A 20,171-nucleotide genomic window follows, 5' to 3' on the forward strand; every position below is an offset into this window, starting at 1 on the left:
GAAGACCCTTGGTGCGGATTTTAGCCCAAAGGCCAGGGCTGTGAACTGGTAATGCGCTTTGTCTATGGCAAATCTCAGTAGATGTTTGTGTTGTCTGTTCATGGGAATGTGTAGGTAGGCATCTTTGAGGTCTATGGTGGCCATAAAATCCCGGTCCCTTATATGAGGGATGACTTCTTGTAGGGATGTCATTTTTAATTTGAGTTTTTATGTATTTGTTTAGGAACCGTAGATCCAGGATGGGTCTTAAGATTTCGTCCACCTTTGGTACGAGGAAGTAGTTTGAGTACACCCCCTTGATTCTTTCTTTGAATGGTACTGTCTCTATTGCCTCCTTGTGGAGGAGTTCTTGTGCTTCCTGTAGGAGTAGTGCAAGTTCTTTTGCTGAGCGCGCCTTTGTTTTCTGTTTGGAGGCTTCTTTTCCAGTTCTATGCAGTATCCAAACTGTATGATGTTCAGTATCCATTTGTCTGTTATTTTCTTCCACTCCTGTAAGAAGTGTTTTAGTCTGCCTCCTACTGGTGTTACATGTTTATTGATTCCTGATTTGACTGTGTAAAACTTTTTTGCTTACTTTGTTATGCCTCTCCCCTAGAGGTATTGTGTGGGTGGGCACGTTTGGTGGAGTGGAGTCACTTTGAGGTGGTTTGCAGGCCCCCTCTTCTTGCTTGTCCTCGTCCATTTGCCCTCCCGCGAAAGGACTAGCCCCTGGGCTGGTATTGACAGGTTTGCTGCTGCTGACCCTGCTGCGCTTGGTTGTTACCCTGGTAGCCCTGCTGGAATGTCTGATGTGACGTTCTCGGCTGGTTTCCCCCCCCCTTCCTTTTGGTCTCCGTGTCGTGGTGCCCCTTCTCATTCCTCTGAATTGTAAGGCCCCCTTGGACCTTGCAGTTTAATTTTCCTTTTTGAGTTACGTCAGTTTTTCATCCACTGGCGCTCCGAACAGGGTTTCTCCATTGAAGGGGGTGTTCAGAATATTATTCTGGACTTCCGCCTTGAAACCCGTGATCCTTAGCCAGGCATGCCTTCTTTCGGTGACCCCAATCATCATGAGCCTGCTGGATGTGACTGCTGCGTCCAGGGCTGATTTCAGGCATGAGTTTCCTATGTTCTTGCCTTCCTCCACCAGGTGTGTTGCTTTCTGTTGGAATTGCTCAGGGAGGTGTTTGAGTAGCTGCCCGACCTCCTCCCAATGCTGGTACGTATGCCTGTTGAGTAGGGCATTGGAGTTGGCAATGCACCAGTAGACTACCGCATTCCTCTCTATCTTTCTTCCAGTGAGGGCTATCCTCTTACTTTCCTTGTCTGGTGGTGGGCGTGAGTTTGTGGGAACGTTGGCCCTTTTCCTGGCTGTCGCTGCAATGATGGAGTCAGCCGTGACGGACCCTTGGATATATGGATGATCTTTAGAGGAGTGTTTGTACTTTTTCTCTGGCCAAGGTGTGACAGACCTGCAGCTTGCTGGCTACTTGAATGCCTCCCTCCCCTGGTCCAGGACACTTGGTAGCATGGGGAGGAAGTTACTCCTAGTTTGAGTGGGAAGCAGTGTCTCTAGGAGGAAGCAGGCTTTTGGTTTTTCTTCTTCCAGCTTCACTCCATATGCGGTTGCCGCGTTCCTGATGACCATATTGTAGATGCCAATGTCATGTGAAGGCCTCGAGGGTACGTTTCCATGGCCTCTTCCGTGCTTTCGGCGTCTAGGTCCAGCTAATCCAGGTCCTGCGCCACCTAGCAGAGCCCAAACTTGTGTGTTGGTCTTCTTCGCCTTCCTCGTAATAGTATAGGCCCTCTTCCTCTTGGTGTTCTTGGGGCTCCGGAGTTTTCGGCGGCTCTTCGGCATCGAACTCCTCTTCATCCTCGACGATAGTCGTCTGCTTCGACGGGATGGTGAACCTTTTCATCCGTTCGTCCAATTCTCTTTTCTTTTGCAGGATGTTGTCCATTTCGGCCTCAAGCCTTCTCTTCTTTCTGTCCATCTCGGCAGCCTGTTCGGCGTAGAGTGTTTCGGACGAGCTCTTTGATGTCGAGGTCGCCTTCGGGTCCTTTTCTTTCGGTGTCGAGCACGCCTTTTCGGGGACGTGCTTCGACAACCTAGGCTTTTCTTGTGTTTTCGCCAACTGGGAGTCCTTTTCGAAGGATCCGCTGGGCTGTTTGTCCTTGGATGCAGCTGCGGTTGTCGACATTTTCGGCACCAGTGCTCCTTTCGAGGACTTTGACTCCTTTTCGAGAGTCAGACTCTGACTTCCGAGAGTCTGTCAGGGTCTTAGGGGTCTACGTTTCTCCTACCTCCTTTAAGGTTTTCTTTTTGGTCCCTACGACCATGTAGTTATCTGGTCCCTCAGCGATGTTGTCCTCTTCCTCACTGGGGAGGCCCAAGTCCCGAAGCGATGGAGGTTGGCCTTGCATGTTGTAGTTGGCTCTCCTCTGTCTTTCTCTCACGCTGAGCGTCTTCGGGGTAAAGACGGAACAGGCGTTGCAATCCTTGCTCTCGTGGTCGGCCGGTAGGCAGAGGTTGCAAACCGGATGCTGGCACTTCTGTGAATACTTGTGGTGGCAATTGCGGCAGAATTTAAAAGGTGTTTTGTCCATTCCTGCGCTCAGGGGGCCCCCTGTGTGCACATTCTCCATTGGACGTCAAACTTTTCGGTGTTCTCCTCCTTCTTCGTCGTCGTTCCGGCTCAGTGGCCTTCTTTTCTTGATGTATTATCCAATCCTTTTCGGTAGATTTCAGTCTTTATCTTCTTCTTTTCTCCCAAAAACTCTGGAACCTCTCGGTGACGAACCAGACCCAACGGCGGAAAAAATAATCTGAAGAAGGCGCCCAAAGGTGGGAGCTTCCGCAGGAAGCGTGCCGACGTCACAGGAAGGACACCAAAAGGTGTGACGTCGCGCACACCTGGGCTACGGAAAAAAAAAAAAAGACTACGATTTCGGACCCAACCACTAGACTGCAGAATAATGCACAGCATAGTGAATCCGGAAAGATTCACGCTGCAAAAATTCAATTACTGACATGTAACTAGTTCTCCAGTATTGGAATCTTTGATAGATTAACATGCTTGAATCCCAATTGTCGAGATGGGAGTCTTCGTAAATTCCCTCAACTATTTGTAGTGTACAGCGCTCCAACAAAAGGATCTCCTCTCGCAAAGCATCTCTAGATGGATATCCAACACCATTCAATTCTGTCACCAGAAAGCTGGCAGACTACTGCGCACAATGGTGCGTGATCGTTCTACAAGAACTTGGTCTACTTCTATGGCGTTATTTGCCGGTGTCCCACCCAGAAATTGATTCAAGCATGTTAATCTATGAGAGTTTGAAGACTGCGGTAAATTATTATGTTGCTTATATGTATTTACCCAGTATGGGAATCTTTCATAGAATATCATGCAACCCACCCTCATCCCCTGGGTGCTCACCTTTCTGTCTCTCTCAGTGGGCGTTTGCATTTATACACTTGTGCTCTAAAATCTAAGTGGCTGGAGCTTCTCACAAGAGTGGTCTTGAGGGTGGAATAGTCTGACTGGTTAAGACTGAAGTTTGGTCTCATTTTTAAAAATGACTGATCGGTTACTGAACTAAAGGACCTAGGGCTTTTTCTAGTCTACTCCCATCTCGATGGGGATTGATTCAAGCATGTGAATCTATGAAAGCTCCAATACAGGAGTAAATATGGGCTTGCAATGCGCAGCTAGCTGAATGAGGTTGCATAATATGGGGTCACTTGGCAACTAGGAGTAGCGTTAATATGCTGTTTTGTTGTTTAACCACGCTTTTATGCAGAGGGTGCCAAAACATTGACCAAGATTGCCAACTTGACCTTTGCACTGAATGATTTAAATGACTGGAGCTATGGAGTGTGCCCTGCTTTAGACTAATTTGTGAGCGGGGATTTTTATGAACATCTTGCTTGGCCAATCAGTGGAAGTATTAAAACCAGTGGCAGTACTTAAAAAAAAAAAAAAAAAAGAAGAAAAAAGGATGATAAAAGATCAAATATTTTAATTCTTTCACATTCTCCACAATGTAAAATGAAGGCTCTCAAACCCAATTGCTTTATCGAGGTTTGATGAAACATAAGAGAAACATTAGTGGTAGTCTGAAATACCAACATTCAGAACATTCTTTCAAGCTGATGCCATCAATAATCATGGCAACGTGAGGACAGCGCTTTTTCCGCCCGTCCCGATATTGAGGACATATTCATTCGCCTCCCGCCACTGATCACGCTGGGATCAGCGTTTATTGACTACCGGACCAGGCTAGCTCTGAGTAACTTGTCCACATCCGATTTATCTCGCTCCTGCCACCGAAAACGCTGGGGTCAGCGTAGACATATTACTGGACCACGTTGGTCCCGGATAATTTATTAACCCTGGATTTACCTTTCCCCCTCCACCCCCGCTGATCACGTTGAAAAAGTGCTCACCTGAGCATGGACTACGTAATCCTGGTTGACCATCTAACCCTACTTGTGCTGCACTGAATCAGAAGTACCCCTCCGCTGAGCCCGCAATTTACCGCTCCTCGGGACTTCCATCCTTGGCACCTGTCTCAATTCCCAATTAATCAGCACCACCTCCAGCAAGACTCTAGGCGCTTTTCGCACAGTGGTTACCGCAAAAATTGCAAATGAATAACAATCTTCTGAAACTAAATTGAAACCACTCTGCTATTTTATTCACTGTACATATTTGTTCACTATTCACCTTGCGCCGTCCACGCTGCTCTCACTGTCACTTGTGTCGCCGTACTGTCACCCACTTTGTACTCGTGCACCTTGTACAACCTTGGGCTGTCACGTATTATTTAATAATTGCAGTGTTGATATTAACTGCTAATTATGTTTTCCCTCAAAACTTTTGAAAATGTTCATAAAATGATGCCTTGAGCACATAGATAACAAATTGAGTCTCCTTTTTCTGTTTGGATAATACTGTACAGATATGTGTAAATGTAAATGTAAATGTGGCGTATTTGTATAGCGCGAACAGTGACCCGGAGGCATCCCGGCGCTTGTACTCCTACCACAAGGGAACCCCTCCTGGCTTTTCCTTGTGGGGTGTCCACTCCTGGGCATCCCATGGTGAAACCAGGCATCCCTCGTGTATCAGGGGGCCTTTGTGGAGACTAAGCAAGCTATTGCCCAGAGTTGCAGCGTGGGACCCATGCTTAGAATCGGCACTGAGGCGAGAATATCCGGTCAGAGGAATTTAAGCCCGAAACCCGCCGAGGCAGGAATCGAACCCTGGTCCCTAGCCAGCGTTCTGCATCAAGGTCTGCCGCTCTAAGCATTGAGCCACACTTCTCCACTTAATAACTGTCTACAAATAATTACCGGTTGGAATATTGTTCCTTATATATAAATCAATATATAAATCAATAATAAAGCCACACTGTGCTGACCCTTTATAATAAATCAAAACTGACATTCTCTCACTCTGCCTTTTAGTTACTTTCAAAGGAATCCTACGTTACATGTGCCCGTTGTCCCTCTTTGGGAGGAGGAACACAAGAGTGGAAGTAAAAGAAAGTCAGTGGTTATTTGTTCAGAGTTATGAGGTCTAGATTGCTTGCATTTAAGTGACCAGCCATATGTTTGCCCGATTTACAAAATTTTGAGGTGATCTAGCACCAAACCATATTGTATACTCACCCTGACAACAAATACAGGACACTTCATCTTATTTGTAGATGTTCTGACAAATTTGGTAGTGACGGCATTCATCGGGTTGTTCAACATTCCAATTGGTGGGACAAGCTGCAAAAAAGCAAGAGACTATTGAAAACATTTCTCAACTTGACCAGCAAAAAACAAAAAGCCCACCCCCTTTAATACCAGCAGCCAGAAGATAGCCCCCACCCATAATTCGCACCACTGATCTGACATTATTCAGAAAAATACTAACTTCGGTGCATCTTTCCAAGAATACGTCTTTAGGACACCTATACTACTAGTACAATCTTCAATCATTATCCAGGAGACAAAGGAAAGCTCTTTGGAAATAAATGGACGCTAATCAACACCTTATTTAGTACCCCTTTAGACAATGCTTCTAATACCAAATTCAGTTCAGTGACAGGCGGAACATTATGGATCTACCAAATAACTCACTAGATTTGGGGAAACACAAGTCACTCTTCTCAATGACTGGCTCTATTAACCTCAACTGAACGAGAACAACATGCTTGCAAAACTTATCAAAAAGTAAAACAGCCACTTCAGTCCAGGTGTGTTCGCCAAGTGAAAGCGGCAGAAAATCTTTGGCACAGACAATTTATTACACCCATTATGCGGTTTGGCTTTCACATTTTTTATCGACTTCGCAATGTTCAGGTTATATTTGTGTTTAATAAACAGTAGCCTAAGTCAATTAGCAAGCGGGTACTTGCTCCTTTTGAGAAAGGATAACAATATCAGATATTCATGCAGATGAAGTCTGGAACATCAACCTTGCGCAGGAAAACTTCAAAGGAGTTCACAAATGAATATTTGGTAACTCTTAGTGGGGGCTACACAGAGGAGATCACAGCACTCCCCAGGACTCCAACTACTGGCCTGCAACAAGTAAAGAAACGCACTTGCTAACAGTCATCCTGAGGGGGCAGGGTCCACAGTGAGCATCCACTAAAAAAAAATGCCTTGAATTTCCCACAGAGTGGGACACATTTGGTGACATTTTGAGTGGGGGTTGCGCAGAGGAGATCACAGCACAGCAAAAAGAGATAGCCTCATATTCCCCCGAATGTACCCCATACACCATTATTCTTATGGGTGTGCCAAGGCTCCAAAAGAAGGGCAAGGAGGATTATGAATCCCTGTGAATAAAATCAGTTCACTGGTTAAAATTAAATTCTGGTTGGGTGTGGTCCTTGTCATGAGAGATCTCATATATAGATAGTTCCATGGTTAGGAATCCATCCCAAAGAAAATTCAGAAGATTGCATTATTTTGAATTTTCATAGACCCACTATCGTGGGAAACCTCCTACGATGTTTGACGCAGAGATTCCTTCTAGCCCAAGCAGAATTGAAGCCCTTCGTCTGGGTTACTTTATGGACAGATTAGTCCGGGAGGAGTGTTTCACTGAAAATGGAACCCTGTTCTAATCACCCTAGGGAGAAGTGCCCAGAGAACTTAAATTCTGGCAGGCAACGGGGTTTTAATGCTATACCTCTCCCAACATTTGCCCTATCTAACAAAAGTATCCCATTATATCATTTGGAAGAGCTACTAGACAGACATGACAACTCCAGGGAGCATGGTGGAGCGAACTGGTGTCTGGGGGAAGAAACTGTAATAGGACAGATAAGAAATAACAAGACAAATGGAGAAAATATACAAGTTACAAGGGAACTAGGAAAGATCATGAGTTGGAGTACAGCTGGAGTCCAAAATGAATATTCTGGATGGGCTTAGGTCCTTAAAACTTGCTAAAAATTATTATTAGGGTAAGTCATCTAAGTAAATGTTGTGAGCTCTGACTGCACTACTGGCAGTGGTTCCAGTATAAAAATGTGCACACGCGTTTTTATAGTTTAGCAATATGAGGCTATGTATAATGCTCCCAGAATGCTCTCTGATTTCATGCAAATATTTGCAGAAGCTTGAAAGCAAGATTGAGGAGCCTTTGCTTTCAAAATAAAATGTTCATTAAAAAATGAAAGCAGGAAAAAAAACATTTTGCTAAACTACTGTAAAATGTCAGGTATCATTTAGTAACATGCAACCTCTTTGCACACACCTTCCACATTTCACTTCTTAACAAGCAACTCAAGGGGGGAGGGGGAAGTTTTGTTGGGAAAGGGATAACGATGAAGGTACATCAAAGAGTGAACCGAGGTACGTAGAATTGTATGCACTGTCAATGTATAAATGCCAATAAAATATGGTTAAAAAAAATTATCATTTAGTAACATATTGATACATGCTTAAAATTACCCAAAAGCGGTGGTTGCCCGTGCCAGCTGCAGCAGTCTGAAAAAGAGTTTTGAGAACAGCCTGTCCTACAGCAGCTTGCTGTTTGGAGTGTAGATCTACGCAGTAGTGTTTGGTAAATGTATGGCTAGCAGAGCACTACGCTCAGAAGGAACGGGCCAACTGAAGATTCCCCGCGTAAAGTAGCAGCTCGCAACTGGAATAGACTCCCGGTTGGCCTCAGACTGGAAGGATCAGAAGCCAAGTTCAGAAGTCTCTTAAAAAACCCATCTGTACAATCTTTAGAACACTGCTGGGCGGAGGAGGTTACCAAGGCTGTTTGTACAAATCTTATCTCCACAGCGCGGGGACACGCCAGGATGGCGTCACCAGGCGCTTTATAAACTACTTTATTTATTATTATGTATGGTGGTCCATGTGGCTGCTCTACATATATCCTCTAGAGGAATGTTACCTAGGAAAGCCATGGATGCCGCCAATTTGCGCGTGGAATGCGCTTGTGGGGGAACTGTTAAAGTGCGTTTAGCCTTTTGATAACATATCTGTATGCACTTAACAATCCATCTGGCTATACCTGATTTGGAAATGGGCTTGCCTTTGTGTTGTGGAGAGAAGGCAACAAACAGTTGCTTAGTTTTTCTGAAATCTTTTGTCCTGTCAACGTAATACAGGAGAGCTCTTAACATCTAAAGTGTGCAGTGCTCGTTCTGCAACTGAATCTGGATTTGGCCACTATGGTTTGGTTAATGTGGAACTGCAACACCACTTTAGGCATGAATTTAGGGTTGGTACGCAGCACTACACTATTAGCATGAACCTGCATGAAAGGCTCTTGAATAGTTAGTGCTTGTAGCTCACTAACTCTTCATAGCGATGTGATTGCTACTAGAAAAGCCACTTTCCATGTCAGAAACTGTATCTCACAAGAGTGAAGAGGTTCAAAGGGTGGTCCCATTAATCTGGTGAGAACCACGTTCAGATTCCAGACAGGTGAAGGAGGGTGTCTGGGAGGAATCACTCTTTTGAGTCCTTCCATAAAAGCTTTAATGGCTGGCACCCTGAAAAGAGAAAGATGCTGTCTGTTTTGAAGATAAGCTGCCATGGCAGCCAAATGTATCCTAATGGAACTATATGCCAGATTGCATCTGTATAGATGCAGCAAATAACAGATAATATTTTGCGTGGACGCATCCAGTGGATTTATGTCATTATTGGAACAGTAAATGACAAATCGCTTCCATTTGGCCGCATAGCATGCCCTGGTTGTAGGTCTCCTGGCCTCTTTGATGATGTTCATACAATCACGGGGCAAGTTGAGGTAGCCAAACTATGACCTCAGGAGCCATATTGCAAGGCTCAACTGTTGTGGATCTGGGTGCTGAATGTCTCCATGGCTCTGAGTGAGGAGACTGGGAGTGAGGCGCAGTCGTTGGTGAGGCACCACTGAACGTTCTAGGAATGTGGTGTACCACGCCTGCCTTGCCCACGTTGGAGCAACCAGGATGAGCGTCATGGAGTGTTGTAGCAGTTTGCGTGCCACTAGAGGGGTGAGAGGTGCTGGAGGAAAAGCGTACGGAAATCTGCCTGACCAGTTCATCCATATCGCATTGCCCTGAGACTGCGGGTGTGGGAACCTGGCGGCGAAGGTTTGGCATTTTGCGTTTTTCCTTTGTTGCGAATAGGTCTATCTCTGGATGACCCCACTGCTGGAAATATGGTTGGAGCACCGAGGGGTGTATCTCCCACTCGTGCATTTGGTGGCTGTGCCTGCTGAGCAGGTCCGCCATCTGGTTGTCCTTGCCTGGGAGATGTTCCGCCATGAGGAACATGTTCCTCTGAAAGGCCCACTTCCACGTGCTCTGGGCTAGATGAGACAATTGTGAGGAGTGTGTGCCTCCCTGCTTCTGGATGTAATACATGGCAGTCATGTTGTCTGTCCGGATTAGCACAACTTTGTTGCACAAATGCAATTTGAATGCCTTCATTGCCATGAAGACTGCCATCAGCTCCAACAGGTTGATATGCATCCTTTGCTGTTGCGTCGTCCATAGCCCCTGCACGGTATAATGGAGGACATGCGCTCCCCAGCCCTGGAGAGATGCGTCCGTTGTCAGCACTATTTGTGGGACAGGCTCTTGGAACGGTCGTCCCCTGCAAAGGTTTTGTGTGTTCCACCAATGCAGAGAGTTGTATGCACGACCGGTCACCAACACTAGGTCTTTTAGATGTCCATGAGCCTGGTTCCACTGTCGTGCTAAGCACTCCTGAAGGGGACGCATGTGTAGCCTCGCGTGTGGGACTATGAAGATGCAGGAGGCCATCATACCTATCAGATGCATAAATACCTGCGCTGGGAGTGAGCGTTGGGGTCTGAATTTCTGAATCAGCAATTGCATGCTGTTGACTCTGGCAGAGTTTGGCTGTGCTGTTGCTGTCAGTGTTTATTGTCGCACCTAGGTACTGTTGCATATGTGCGGGTTGAAGGTGTAATTTTGGATAATTTAGTCAAAATCCCAGACTGTGTAGGAGGTGAATTGTGCGGGACATGTGTCTGGCACACTGTTGGGCTGACTTTGCTTGGACAAGCCAGTCGTCCAGATAAGGATAGACATGGATGCGTTGTCTCCGAAGGTGCGCAGCCACTGTTGCTAAGCACTTTGTGAACACCCGGGGGGCAGTAGTGACCCCGAAAGGCAGGACCTTGAACTGGTAATGCTGGTTGTTTATGGTGAACCTGAGATATTTCCTGTGTCCTGGATGAATGGGGATGTGGAAATATGCGTCCTTTAGGTCTAGGGTTGCTAGGAAGTCCCCCTGACTGAGCAATGGTAGAACCTGCTGTAAAGTTAGCATGTGAAAGTGTTCTGATAAGATGTACTGGTTTAGGGGTCTGAGGTCTAGAATGGGCCGGAGAGACCCGTCCTTCTTTGGAATTAAGAAGTACAGTGAGTACACCCCTGTACCCTGCTGTTCTAAAGGCACGAGTTCTATGGCCCCTTTTTGCAGCATGCAGAGTACTTCTTGCTGCAATAAGTGTATGTGCTCTGCGGACATAGGACGGTGCCTTGGGGGTATGATGGGTGGAGTGGAGGTTAGTTCCAGACAATAGCCGTATTGTACAAGTTGTCTCACCAACCTGTCTGTGGTAATGCCTTCCCAGACTGGCAGGAACTGCTGAAGTCTTCCCCCGACCGGTGTTATATGGTCTGGGGGCAGTGACAAGGCGTCACTGTTTATTGGTGGCGGAGGATCTGGCATTATTATTTCCACGTCCTCTGCCCTTGGTGCTGTTCCCACGATATCCACCCCTGTTATTCTTGATATAGGTGGCCTGCGTGCTCCCCTTGTTGTATTGGGCTTGCTGTGATGCTCGACCTCTAGAGGCTCCCCTGTTACGGGAGCGACAAAAGGAGTAGTTTCTGTCCTGTAACTCCAGTTCTGTAGTAGGGGATCTCTGTTATAGTTATAATCTAGTGAATAGTCCCGCCCATGTGCGTGGACCCCGGCAATCAAAAATAATCTCTTAAGTTGTCAAAATAATGCAGAAACTGCAAAGACACTTAAGAGAGAATTTAAAGACAAATAATGCAGCCTATATCCACAGGCTACACTGTCCAGTACTTCAACTAGAAATTCCACCAAAAATCACCACACACAGCCCAGCCTGCTAGTTTCTACCATAGAGAAACCTGCCTCCCCCAGTCAAAGACTCAGGAATGATAGAGAGGAAGGTAGGGACAGACAAGCCCCATAGGCTGCCATTATGTGGCTTAAATAGGATACTGTGCCTTTAAGAGAACTTTCCAGACTTCTCCCAGTATCCCAGAATGCATAGCAGGTCCAACTTACTTTCAGTTCTTTTTGAAGGCGTATAAAACGCCAGACCTGCAGCATTGTTTACATGAAGAATTCTCCACCGGGGAGGAGGGAGGGCGCTTATGACTATAACAGAGATACCCCTACTACAGAACTGGAGTTACAGGACAGAAACTACTCCTTCTGTAGTAGGGGATCTCTGTGTATAGTCATAATCTAGTGAATAGAATGGCAAGCCCATCCCCACAACGAAGCGGCGGTGGAGAGTAAATACATAATGCCACTATTGTGCGAACAAATTCCGCAGCGAAGCCTGTCCAACCTGAGCGTCTGCCCTGACGTCAGTGTCCAGGCAGTAATGCTTAGCAAAGGTATGAACCGACTTCCAAGTGGCTGCCTTGCAGATTTCAGCAATCGGCACGTTACGGAGCAGAGCCGTCGTGGCAGCTTTGCCCCTGGTGGAATGAGCCTTAGGCTTACCTCCTAAGGTCTTATTAGCCTTCTGATAACACAATTGTATGCAGGACACAATCCACCTAGAGATGGACTGCTTAGAGGTCGCAAGACCTGTCCTGACCGATCCATAATTGATAAACAACTGGTCAGACCTATGAATATCTTTGGTTTTATCCAGATAAAATTTCAACACCCTCCTAACATCCAGAGAATGGAGAGACCTCTCCGCTGGGGATGAAGGGTTCTGAAAGAACGTAGGTAAAGTTATAGTCTGGTTGACATGAAAGTCAGAAATAACTTTGGGAAGAAATTTAGGGTGAGTACGCATAACAACCTTAGCAGCATGAAATACAGTATAAGGTTCATTACAACACAACGCCTGAATTTCACTCACCCTGCGGGCCGATGTAATGGCCACGAGGAACGCCGCCTTCCAGGACAGGTGCTGCAACGAAGCCTTATGAATAGGTTCAAAAGGTTCCTTCATCAATCTGGACAGCACCACATTCAATTCCCATGAAGGCGAGGGAAGCCTGACAGGAGGGAATACTTTCTTCAATCCTTCCAGAAAATCTTTGATCACGGGGATCTGGAAAAAGGAAGTCTGTGAAGGGCATTTCCTGTAGGCAGTCAATGCAGCCAGATGAACCTTAATGGAATGCACATTAAGGCCAGACTGCGCCAAATGTAAAAGGTAAGGAAGGATGACGTCCTCCTTACAGGCCGTAGGATCATGGTTCTTAGACTGGCACCAGATACAAAACCTCTTCCACTTGTAAGCATATGAAGTCCTAGTGGAAGGTCTCTTGGACTCCTTCAGAATGTCCATGCAATCATCGGGCAGATTAAGATGGCCATACTGCACTATCTCAGGAGCCATGCCGCCAAACTCAAAGACGAGAGGTTGGGGTGTAACATCCGTCCCCCGAACTTCGTGAGAAGGTCCGGCCTGCACGGCAACCGAATGTGAGGAAGGAGAGACCGGTGAAGTAGGTCCGTGAACCACCACTGCCTGGGCCACTCCGGGGCGATGAGTATCATCCGAGCCCTGGACCGGGCCAGCTTGATGAGCACCGCCGGAATCAGGGGAATGGGAGGAAAAGCGTACAGAAAGTTGTTCGTCCAGTCGATCCATAACGCATTCCCCAGCGTCCCTTGCTGGAAGTACCTGGAGGCGAAGTCTCTGCACTTGCTGTTTTCGGCGGTGGCGAACAAATCTACGTCTGGAGTTCCCCACCTTGCGAAGACTTCTCCTAGTACTTCGTCGTTTATGACCCATTCGTGGTTTTCCTGAAGCAGTCTACTCAGTGCGTCTGCCTGAACATTCTGCACACCTGGTAGATGGGTGGCCGTTCTCGTCAGTCCTCTGGCCAGGAGCCAGTGCCAGATCGTCTGCGCCTCCTGTGACAGAGTGCGCGATCTCGACCCCCCCTGCTTGTTGAGGTAATACATCGTGGTGGTATTGTCCGTCTGTACAAGCAGAGAGTTGGTCCGGAAGGACGGAAGAAAGGCCTACAGCGCCAAGTGAACAGCTCTGAGTTCCAGGAAATTGATGTGATACGTGGCCTCCATCGGTGACCACGTGCCTTGAATCTGCAGAGTCCCGGAGTGCGCTCCCCATCCCAGAAGAGACGCATCCGTCACGACAGTCTGCGTGGGAATGTCCTTGTGAAAGGGAACCCCTCTGAGGAGATTCTCCGCCAAACACCACCACTTCAGGGACTGAAGAGCATGCAGCGATAGGCGAATCTTGTCGTCCCAAGATCCTTTCCTCTGATCCCACTGGTCCTCCAAGCACTCCTGCAACGGTCTCATGTGCAGCCGTGCGTGTGGCGTCAGGAAGATACAAGAGGCCATCGATCCCAGTAGAGAAGACACCGTCCTCACTGTTGTAGATGGAGTCGTCATAAGAGCCTGAGCCTTCCGAAGGAGTGATAATCGTCGCTCTTCCGAAGGAGACACGCTTGCTGACAGCGTATTGATGGAGGCTCCCAAGTACTGTATGCATTGGACCGGAGTCGGGACAGACTTGGCCATGTTGATGTGCAACCCCAGCTTGTTCAAGAGAACGCACGTCTTCTGGAAGTGTGCTCGCGCTTCCGAGAAGGAGGATGCCTTGATCAGCCAATCGTCCAAGTAAGGGTAGACGAACACCTTGTTCTTCCTCAGGTGTGCCGCTACCACCGCCACGCACTTCGAGAATGTCCTTGGCGCAGACTTCAGTCCGAATGGGAGTACTGTGTATTGATAGTGATTGGTGCCGACTTGGAACCGCAGGAACTTCCTGTGTTTGTGTGCAATGGGCACATGGAAGTAAGCATCCTGTAGGTCTATAGCGCAAAGCCAGTCTCCCTGTTGCAACTGAGGGTAGATCTGGTGCAACAACAGCATGCGGAACTTTTCTCTGCGAATCCACTTGTTTGCCTGTCGCAAATCCAGAATGGGCCTGAACTCGTTCTTGTCCTTCTTGCGAACCAGAAAGAACTGGGAGTACAGACCTCTTCCTCTCTGAGACAGAGGTACGTCTTCTATCGCCCTTTTCCTTAACAGGATATCCGCTTCCGCCTGAAGCTCGCGCAGCTGAAACTGCGAGCTGACCGGGGGAATCGCTGGAGGAGGGCTGGTGAACCGAAGACTGTATCCATTGCAAACAATATTCAGCACCCACTTGTCCTGAGTAATTTTTCTCCACTCTGCCAGAAAAAGTTGGATGCTTCCCACTACCGGAGTGGGTAACGGATCCGGGGGAAGCAAGTTCCTAGGGCCTAGACCCCGCCTGGCCCTTGGGCGCCGGAGCCGACTGCTGGCCTCCTCTGCCCTTCTGCCGCTTCTGGAACGGCTTACGGAACGGCTGCTGCGAGTGCCCCGAAGCCTGTCCCCGTCCACGGCCTTGTCCTCCGAACCGCCGTTGGAAAGGGCGGTACTGCTTCTTGGTCTCCTTGGGCTTTTCCAGGCCCACAGCCGTCAGCGTTTCGGCCTCCGCCTTCATGCGGGCCATTTCATTATCTGCGTGCTTCCCGAAGAGGGTCTCCCCGGAAAACGGCAGATTGGCCACCCTCTGCTGTGCGTCCGGTTTCAGGGACGTCAGCCGGAGCCATGCGTGGCGCCGTTGGTTGATCCTGTGGCAGAACCCGTGAGCAGCCAACAGGGAAGAGTCCGCAGCCGCGCTGATTATCTGGTTGGCCACCAGCATCCCCTCACTCAGGACTTCCATGAAGTCTTCACGCTGCTCCCGAGGTAAATGCTCCGCAAACCGCTCGAGGGAGTCCCAGAGGGCGCGGTCGTAACGCCTTAACAGAGCCGTGGCACTCGCCGCTTTCATGGATGTCGCGGAAGTCCCACAGATTTTTCGCCCCGCCGAGTCCATCCACCTAGACTCCTTGTCCGGGGGGACCGTGGAGGTCGGAGTGGTGGCATGCTGCTTGCGGGCCGCCGTGACGATGACGGAGTCAGGCGGAGGCTCCGCTCTCAAAAAGGGCGGATCCGAGTCGGGAGCCCGGTGCCCGGTATTTCTTCAGTAATCTGGACGGGGCCGCTCTCGTCACCGCCGGGGTGAGAAACAGCGCCATAGCCGGTTCTTCCAGGCCCGGCACCAAGGGCAGGAGGGGACGAGACATGTGCCTCTGATGTAGAGTCTCGAAAATGACGGACGTCTTCGGAGTAGGCACTGTCAGTGTAATGCCTAGCTTTGCCGCGCCCCTCAACAGGACGTCCTGAAAGGCAACCAGGTCATCTATCGGGGACACTCTGGTGTCCGGCGACCCCGATAGCGTAGGTGAATAGTCCCTGGTCCCAGATGATCTCGTGCGAGAGCGAGATTCGCGCCTCCTATGGCGGTGTCTCGACCTCGTGGAAGATCTGCGCCTAGAGCGAGAACGAGACCTGCCAGCTCTAGGGCGCTCCTTCGGCTTGTGAGGAGGGGTCTTCCGTGGTTCCTCACGGGGTCTCTTCGGATCCTCCCGGGGCTTCGGTTTCGGGGTCCCCTTGGGAGGAGCAGGCAGGGACGGCAGTGAAGTGGTCCTCGGCGGAGGAACCACCGGCTGCGGGGTGGGCCCATGCGGAGGGACCGGAGGTGGAGCACGATCCCCCGAAGGAAGTGGTGGCATGGGCGGAGGGTCCTCCTTAGGTACGGGTGGAGGAATAGGAGTCCTGGGTCGAGATGGAGTGTACACTTCCGAGTACACCGAGCCCGGTGACCCTTTAGGGGACGGGTGCGGAGATCCATCCCCATCCGCAGGCGACCGCTTCCTCTTGCGTCCACTGGAAGCGGCGTGACTCCTGGGGCTAGAGCCCCCTCTGTGTCGTTTTGGAGAAGGTGACCCACTCCCCGACGCTGACCGCTGTCTGCTGGACGCAGAACGACGCTTCTCCGGCGTCGAATGGCGCTTCCTGGACTCCGGCGTCGAACGTCGTCCCCTCGACGTCGACCCTCTCATCCTCTGCGTCGAACGTCGACTCCTCGACGTCGATCTCCTCTTGCGCGACCTCTCACGTCGCCCTCTCGACGTCGGGCGGTCCGCCCTCGACGTCGACCGCCGCCGTCGTCTTGATGTCCTCGACGTCGAGGAGCCCCTCGACGTCGATCGGCGGTGTCGCCTCGACGACGATCGACGGTGTCGCCTCGACGACGACCGACGGTGTCGCCTCGACGGCGAGCGTCGGTGCCGCTTCGACGGCGAGCGTCGATACACGTCCCTGCGCCTTCGGCGTCGGTATGAAGACCTCGACGTCGACGAAGACGATGACGTCGACGTCGGCTTCGACGTCGGCTTCTCCTTCGCCGTCGAGCCGTCACGCCGTCTCGACCCGGAGCCCCGGGGAGACGGGGAGCACGCCGTCGTCATCCCTCTCGACGCCGTCGTCGAAGCCCTCGACGTCGACGGAGAATGGGATCGTTGGCTGGACTTCCTGCCCCCGGGGAGCCCCCCAGGGGCCTCAGCAGAGGCAGAGGGATCCCTCCCAGGCTGCCCAGACCCACCTGCAGCACGTTGACGCCTATCCTCCAGGCCAGCCAGCCTGATCTTCAATCTGTCCCTGAGGGTCCTAGCAGAAAGTTGCTGGCAGATAACACACTCCTCAGGGCCATGATCTTCTTGAAGGCACACGATGCAGACATCATGGGGGTCGCTTTTGGCCTTCTTCCTCTCACATGCTGGGCACTTAACAAAAAGGCCAGGCATTTCGGAGCCCCAAAACGCCTAAAAAACAGCACAAAAGTGAGAAGAGAACACCAAGCAGTAACTGCAACACTTTTAAAAGTCAAAAGTGCAAAAACGAATTCAATAAACCCTTGAAAAAGGGAGAGCTCAATGCCAGGGTCCTGTAAGCAGGAGCCGGAAAAAAGAACTAAAAGTAAGTTGGACCTGCTATGCATTCTGGGATACTGGGAGAAGTCTGGAAAGTTCTCTTAAAGGCACAGTATCCTATTTAAGCCACATAATGGCAGCCTATGGGGCTTGTCTGTCCCTACCTTCCTCTCTATCATTCCTGAGTCTTTGACTGGGGGAGGCAGGTTTCTCTATGGTAGAAACTAGCAGGCTGGGCTGTGTGTGGTGATTTTTGGTGGAATTTCTAGTTGAAGTACTGGACAGTGTAGCCTGTGGATATAGGCTGCATTATTTGTCTTTAAATTCTCTCTTAAGTGTCTTTGCAGTTTCTGCATTATTTTGACAACTTAAGAGATTATTTTTGATTGCCGGGGTCCACGCACATGGGCGGGACTATTCACTAGATTATGACTATAACAGAGATCCCCTACTACAGAAGGAACCACCCTTGAACTGTTGTGACTGCAGAGCCCCCATGGATTTTGCTGTCTCAGTGTCTTTCTTAATCTTTTCAAGGGTCGTGTCTACATCAGGACCAAAAAGAAAGTCAGGGTTAACCGGCTGATTGAGCAGAGTTGTTTGCACCTCTGGTTTAAAACCAGAGATGCGGAGCCAGGCATGCAGTCTTAGCATCACACTAGTGTTGATGGCCTTAGCTGCTGTGTCTGCTGCATCGAGCGCACACTTGATGGATGCATTGGAAATTAACTTCCCCTCCTGTATGAGCATTTCTGCTCCCTCTTTATAAGCATCAGGCGGATGTTGTAGTAGCTGCTCTAATGTGTCGTAGTGAGCCCTATCATATCTGGAGAATAGGGCCTGTGTGTTTGAGATCCTCCAAATATTAGCCGCTTGAGCTGCTACACGTTTGCCAGAAGCTTCCAAGATTTTGGATTCTTTGTCCGGAGGAGGAGCATCACCACTTGTTTGAGAGTTCGCTCTCTTGCGAGCATTAGCCACCACTAAGGAGTCCAATGGGAGTTGGCCCCTGATATAAGTAGGGTCCACAGGCGCAGGCCGGTATTTCCTCGCAATCCTTGGGTTTACAACCCTTGCCCTGGTGGTCTCCTTAAAAATGTCAGTAGCGTGTTTAAGGACACCCTTTAGCATAGGTAATGTTTTACTGATCTTTCTGAAGTTGAGAAAGTATCAAACAGAAAGTCTTCCTCCACTGGGTCAGCGTGCATTTCCACGTCATGGTTATTGGCTGCCCTTTCAATCAGTGAGTTAAACGCCGCCGTATCTTCAGTAGGCGTGGTTTTGACAGTGTAAGACTGAGTGTCAGGAGTGGTTTGTGGCTCATCCGGGTCAATCCAGGTTTGAGGTTCCTCCTGATCTGTTTCAGCGGGATAAGCTAAATCATCCACATTGTATCCCTCCCCCACATCCTCAATGAGGCGTGTGGGAGAATAGGCATAGTCCTGTGCATAGGACTCCACAGGTTAAAAAAGAACAGGGGAGGTGGCAGAATCCCTTTTCCTTTTGAGAGGGATTTTGTATGACGGAGCGATCTTCCTTTTGTGAATGGTGAGTCTGCCAGAATCCGAGCAGATGAACAGCTTCGACTGATTGTCATAGGAGGGTGGCTGGAACACTACATCCTCTTGAATGGACTGAGACCTTGAAGCTACCGACACCTTTTTGGACGTCTCGGTGCTCTTTTGTGGTTTGAACGCTTTGGGTCGAGCGGTCGGGTTAGTCCGAATTTAATAGTTGGCGCAAGCATTGGAGACAAACCGCCTTTTTCGAGGGTGGCGCCGTCTTCGATCCAACCGACTTTGCCTGATCACTGGCTGGCTTGCGGCCTTGCGTCGACTCAAGTTCCTGGTGCGCAGCAGTCACACTTTTTTGCTTCGACGCAATATGCTCTTTCGGGTCGGGTTTGCTTTTTGACTCGAAGGCCTTGCTCAACATAGGCTTGGAGGCTGTAAGCTTGGGATCGACAGTCTGTTTAGCCTTGAGTCCTTCGCCAGTGTCGCCATGTTTGGACGTTGACGTCGACGGCGTCAACGCAACGTGCTTGACTGTAGAGACAGGCTTCGGCGCCCAGCTCTTCGGGTCGACGCCCCCTTGTGATCCCGACGGGTCAATGACACTTTTAGACTTGATCGGCGCCGACGAATCCGAGGCCGTCGATCAGAGTACTGTCTTTAGCAGTTTCGGTTTCGATTTTCCATCCGCTGGTTTCGGTTTCGATTTCGCCATTGAGATTGGGTGATCGACCGATGGCTCTTTAGAAGTATTCTTAGCCGGGCCTTGACGCGGGGCTATAGAATGTGGGTTAAGGTCTTGGCTAAGGCCTTCCGGCGATGCCGCGACCTGAGCCGTAGAGAGTAGTGTCAGTTTTGGGCCCCGTAGTTGCGGGTGGGCCTTGCTCATCGCTCGAGTCGTCATCGACGGCTCCGATGGCCTCTGCGTCGTCTCCTACCTCGACAACGTCTTCCTCATGGATGTAGTCTTCTTCCTCGTCCACATCGTAGTTTGATTTGTGCTCCAACGCAGGGTCCGACTGCTGGTCAGGATCCTCTTCATAGACGCCCTCATCGTCTTCGGACTCGAAGATGTTCTCCGGGTCGGGCGCCGTTTTCTGTGCCGACTGTCATGCCGCGCGTCGAAGCCGAAGCGTCTTC

At 49.6% G+C, this 20,171-nt stretch overlaps 1 protein-coding gene across 2 annotated transcripts in view; it reads right to left on the bottom strand.

Annotated features, from left to right (window-relative positions):
- WDR33 (WD repeat domain 33) overlaps positions 1–20,171 on the bottom strand; it is a 1,115,698-nt gene that overhangs the window by 784,488 nt on the left and 311,039 nt on the right. For both annotated transcript variants that reach the window (XM_086944027.1, XM_086944028.1), the window contains exon 4: positions 5,660–5,764. In XM_086944027.1, coding sequence (XP_086800153.1) covers positions 5,660–5,764 — 105 coding nt within the window. The remainder of the gene's footprint in view (positions 1–5,659; positions 5,765–20,171) is intronic.

The sequence above is a fragment of the Lissotriton vulgaris genome, chromosome 11, assembly GCF_964263255.1.
Source record: "Lissotriton vulgaris chromosome 11, aLisVul1.2, whole genome shotgun sequence".
Classification (NCBI taxonomy): domain Eukaryota; kingdom Metazoa; phylum Chordata; class Amphibia; order Caudata; family Salamandridae; genus Lissotriton; species Lissotriton vulgaris.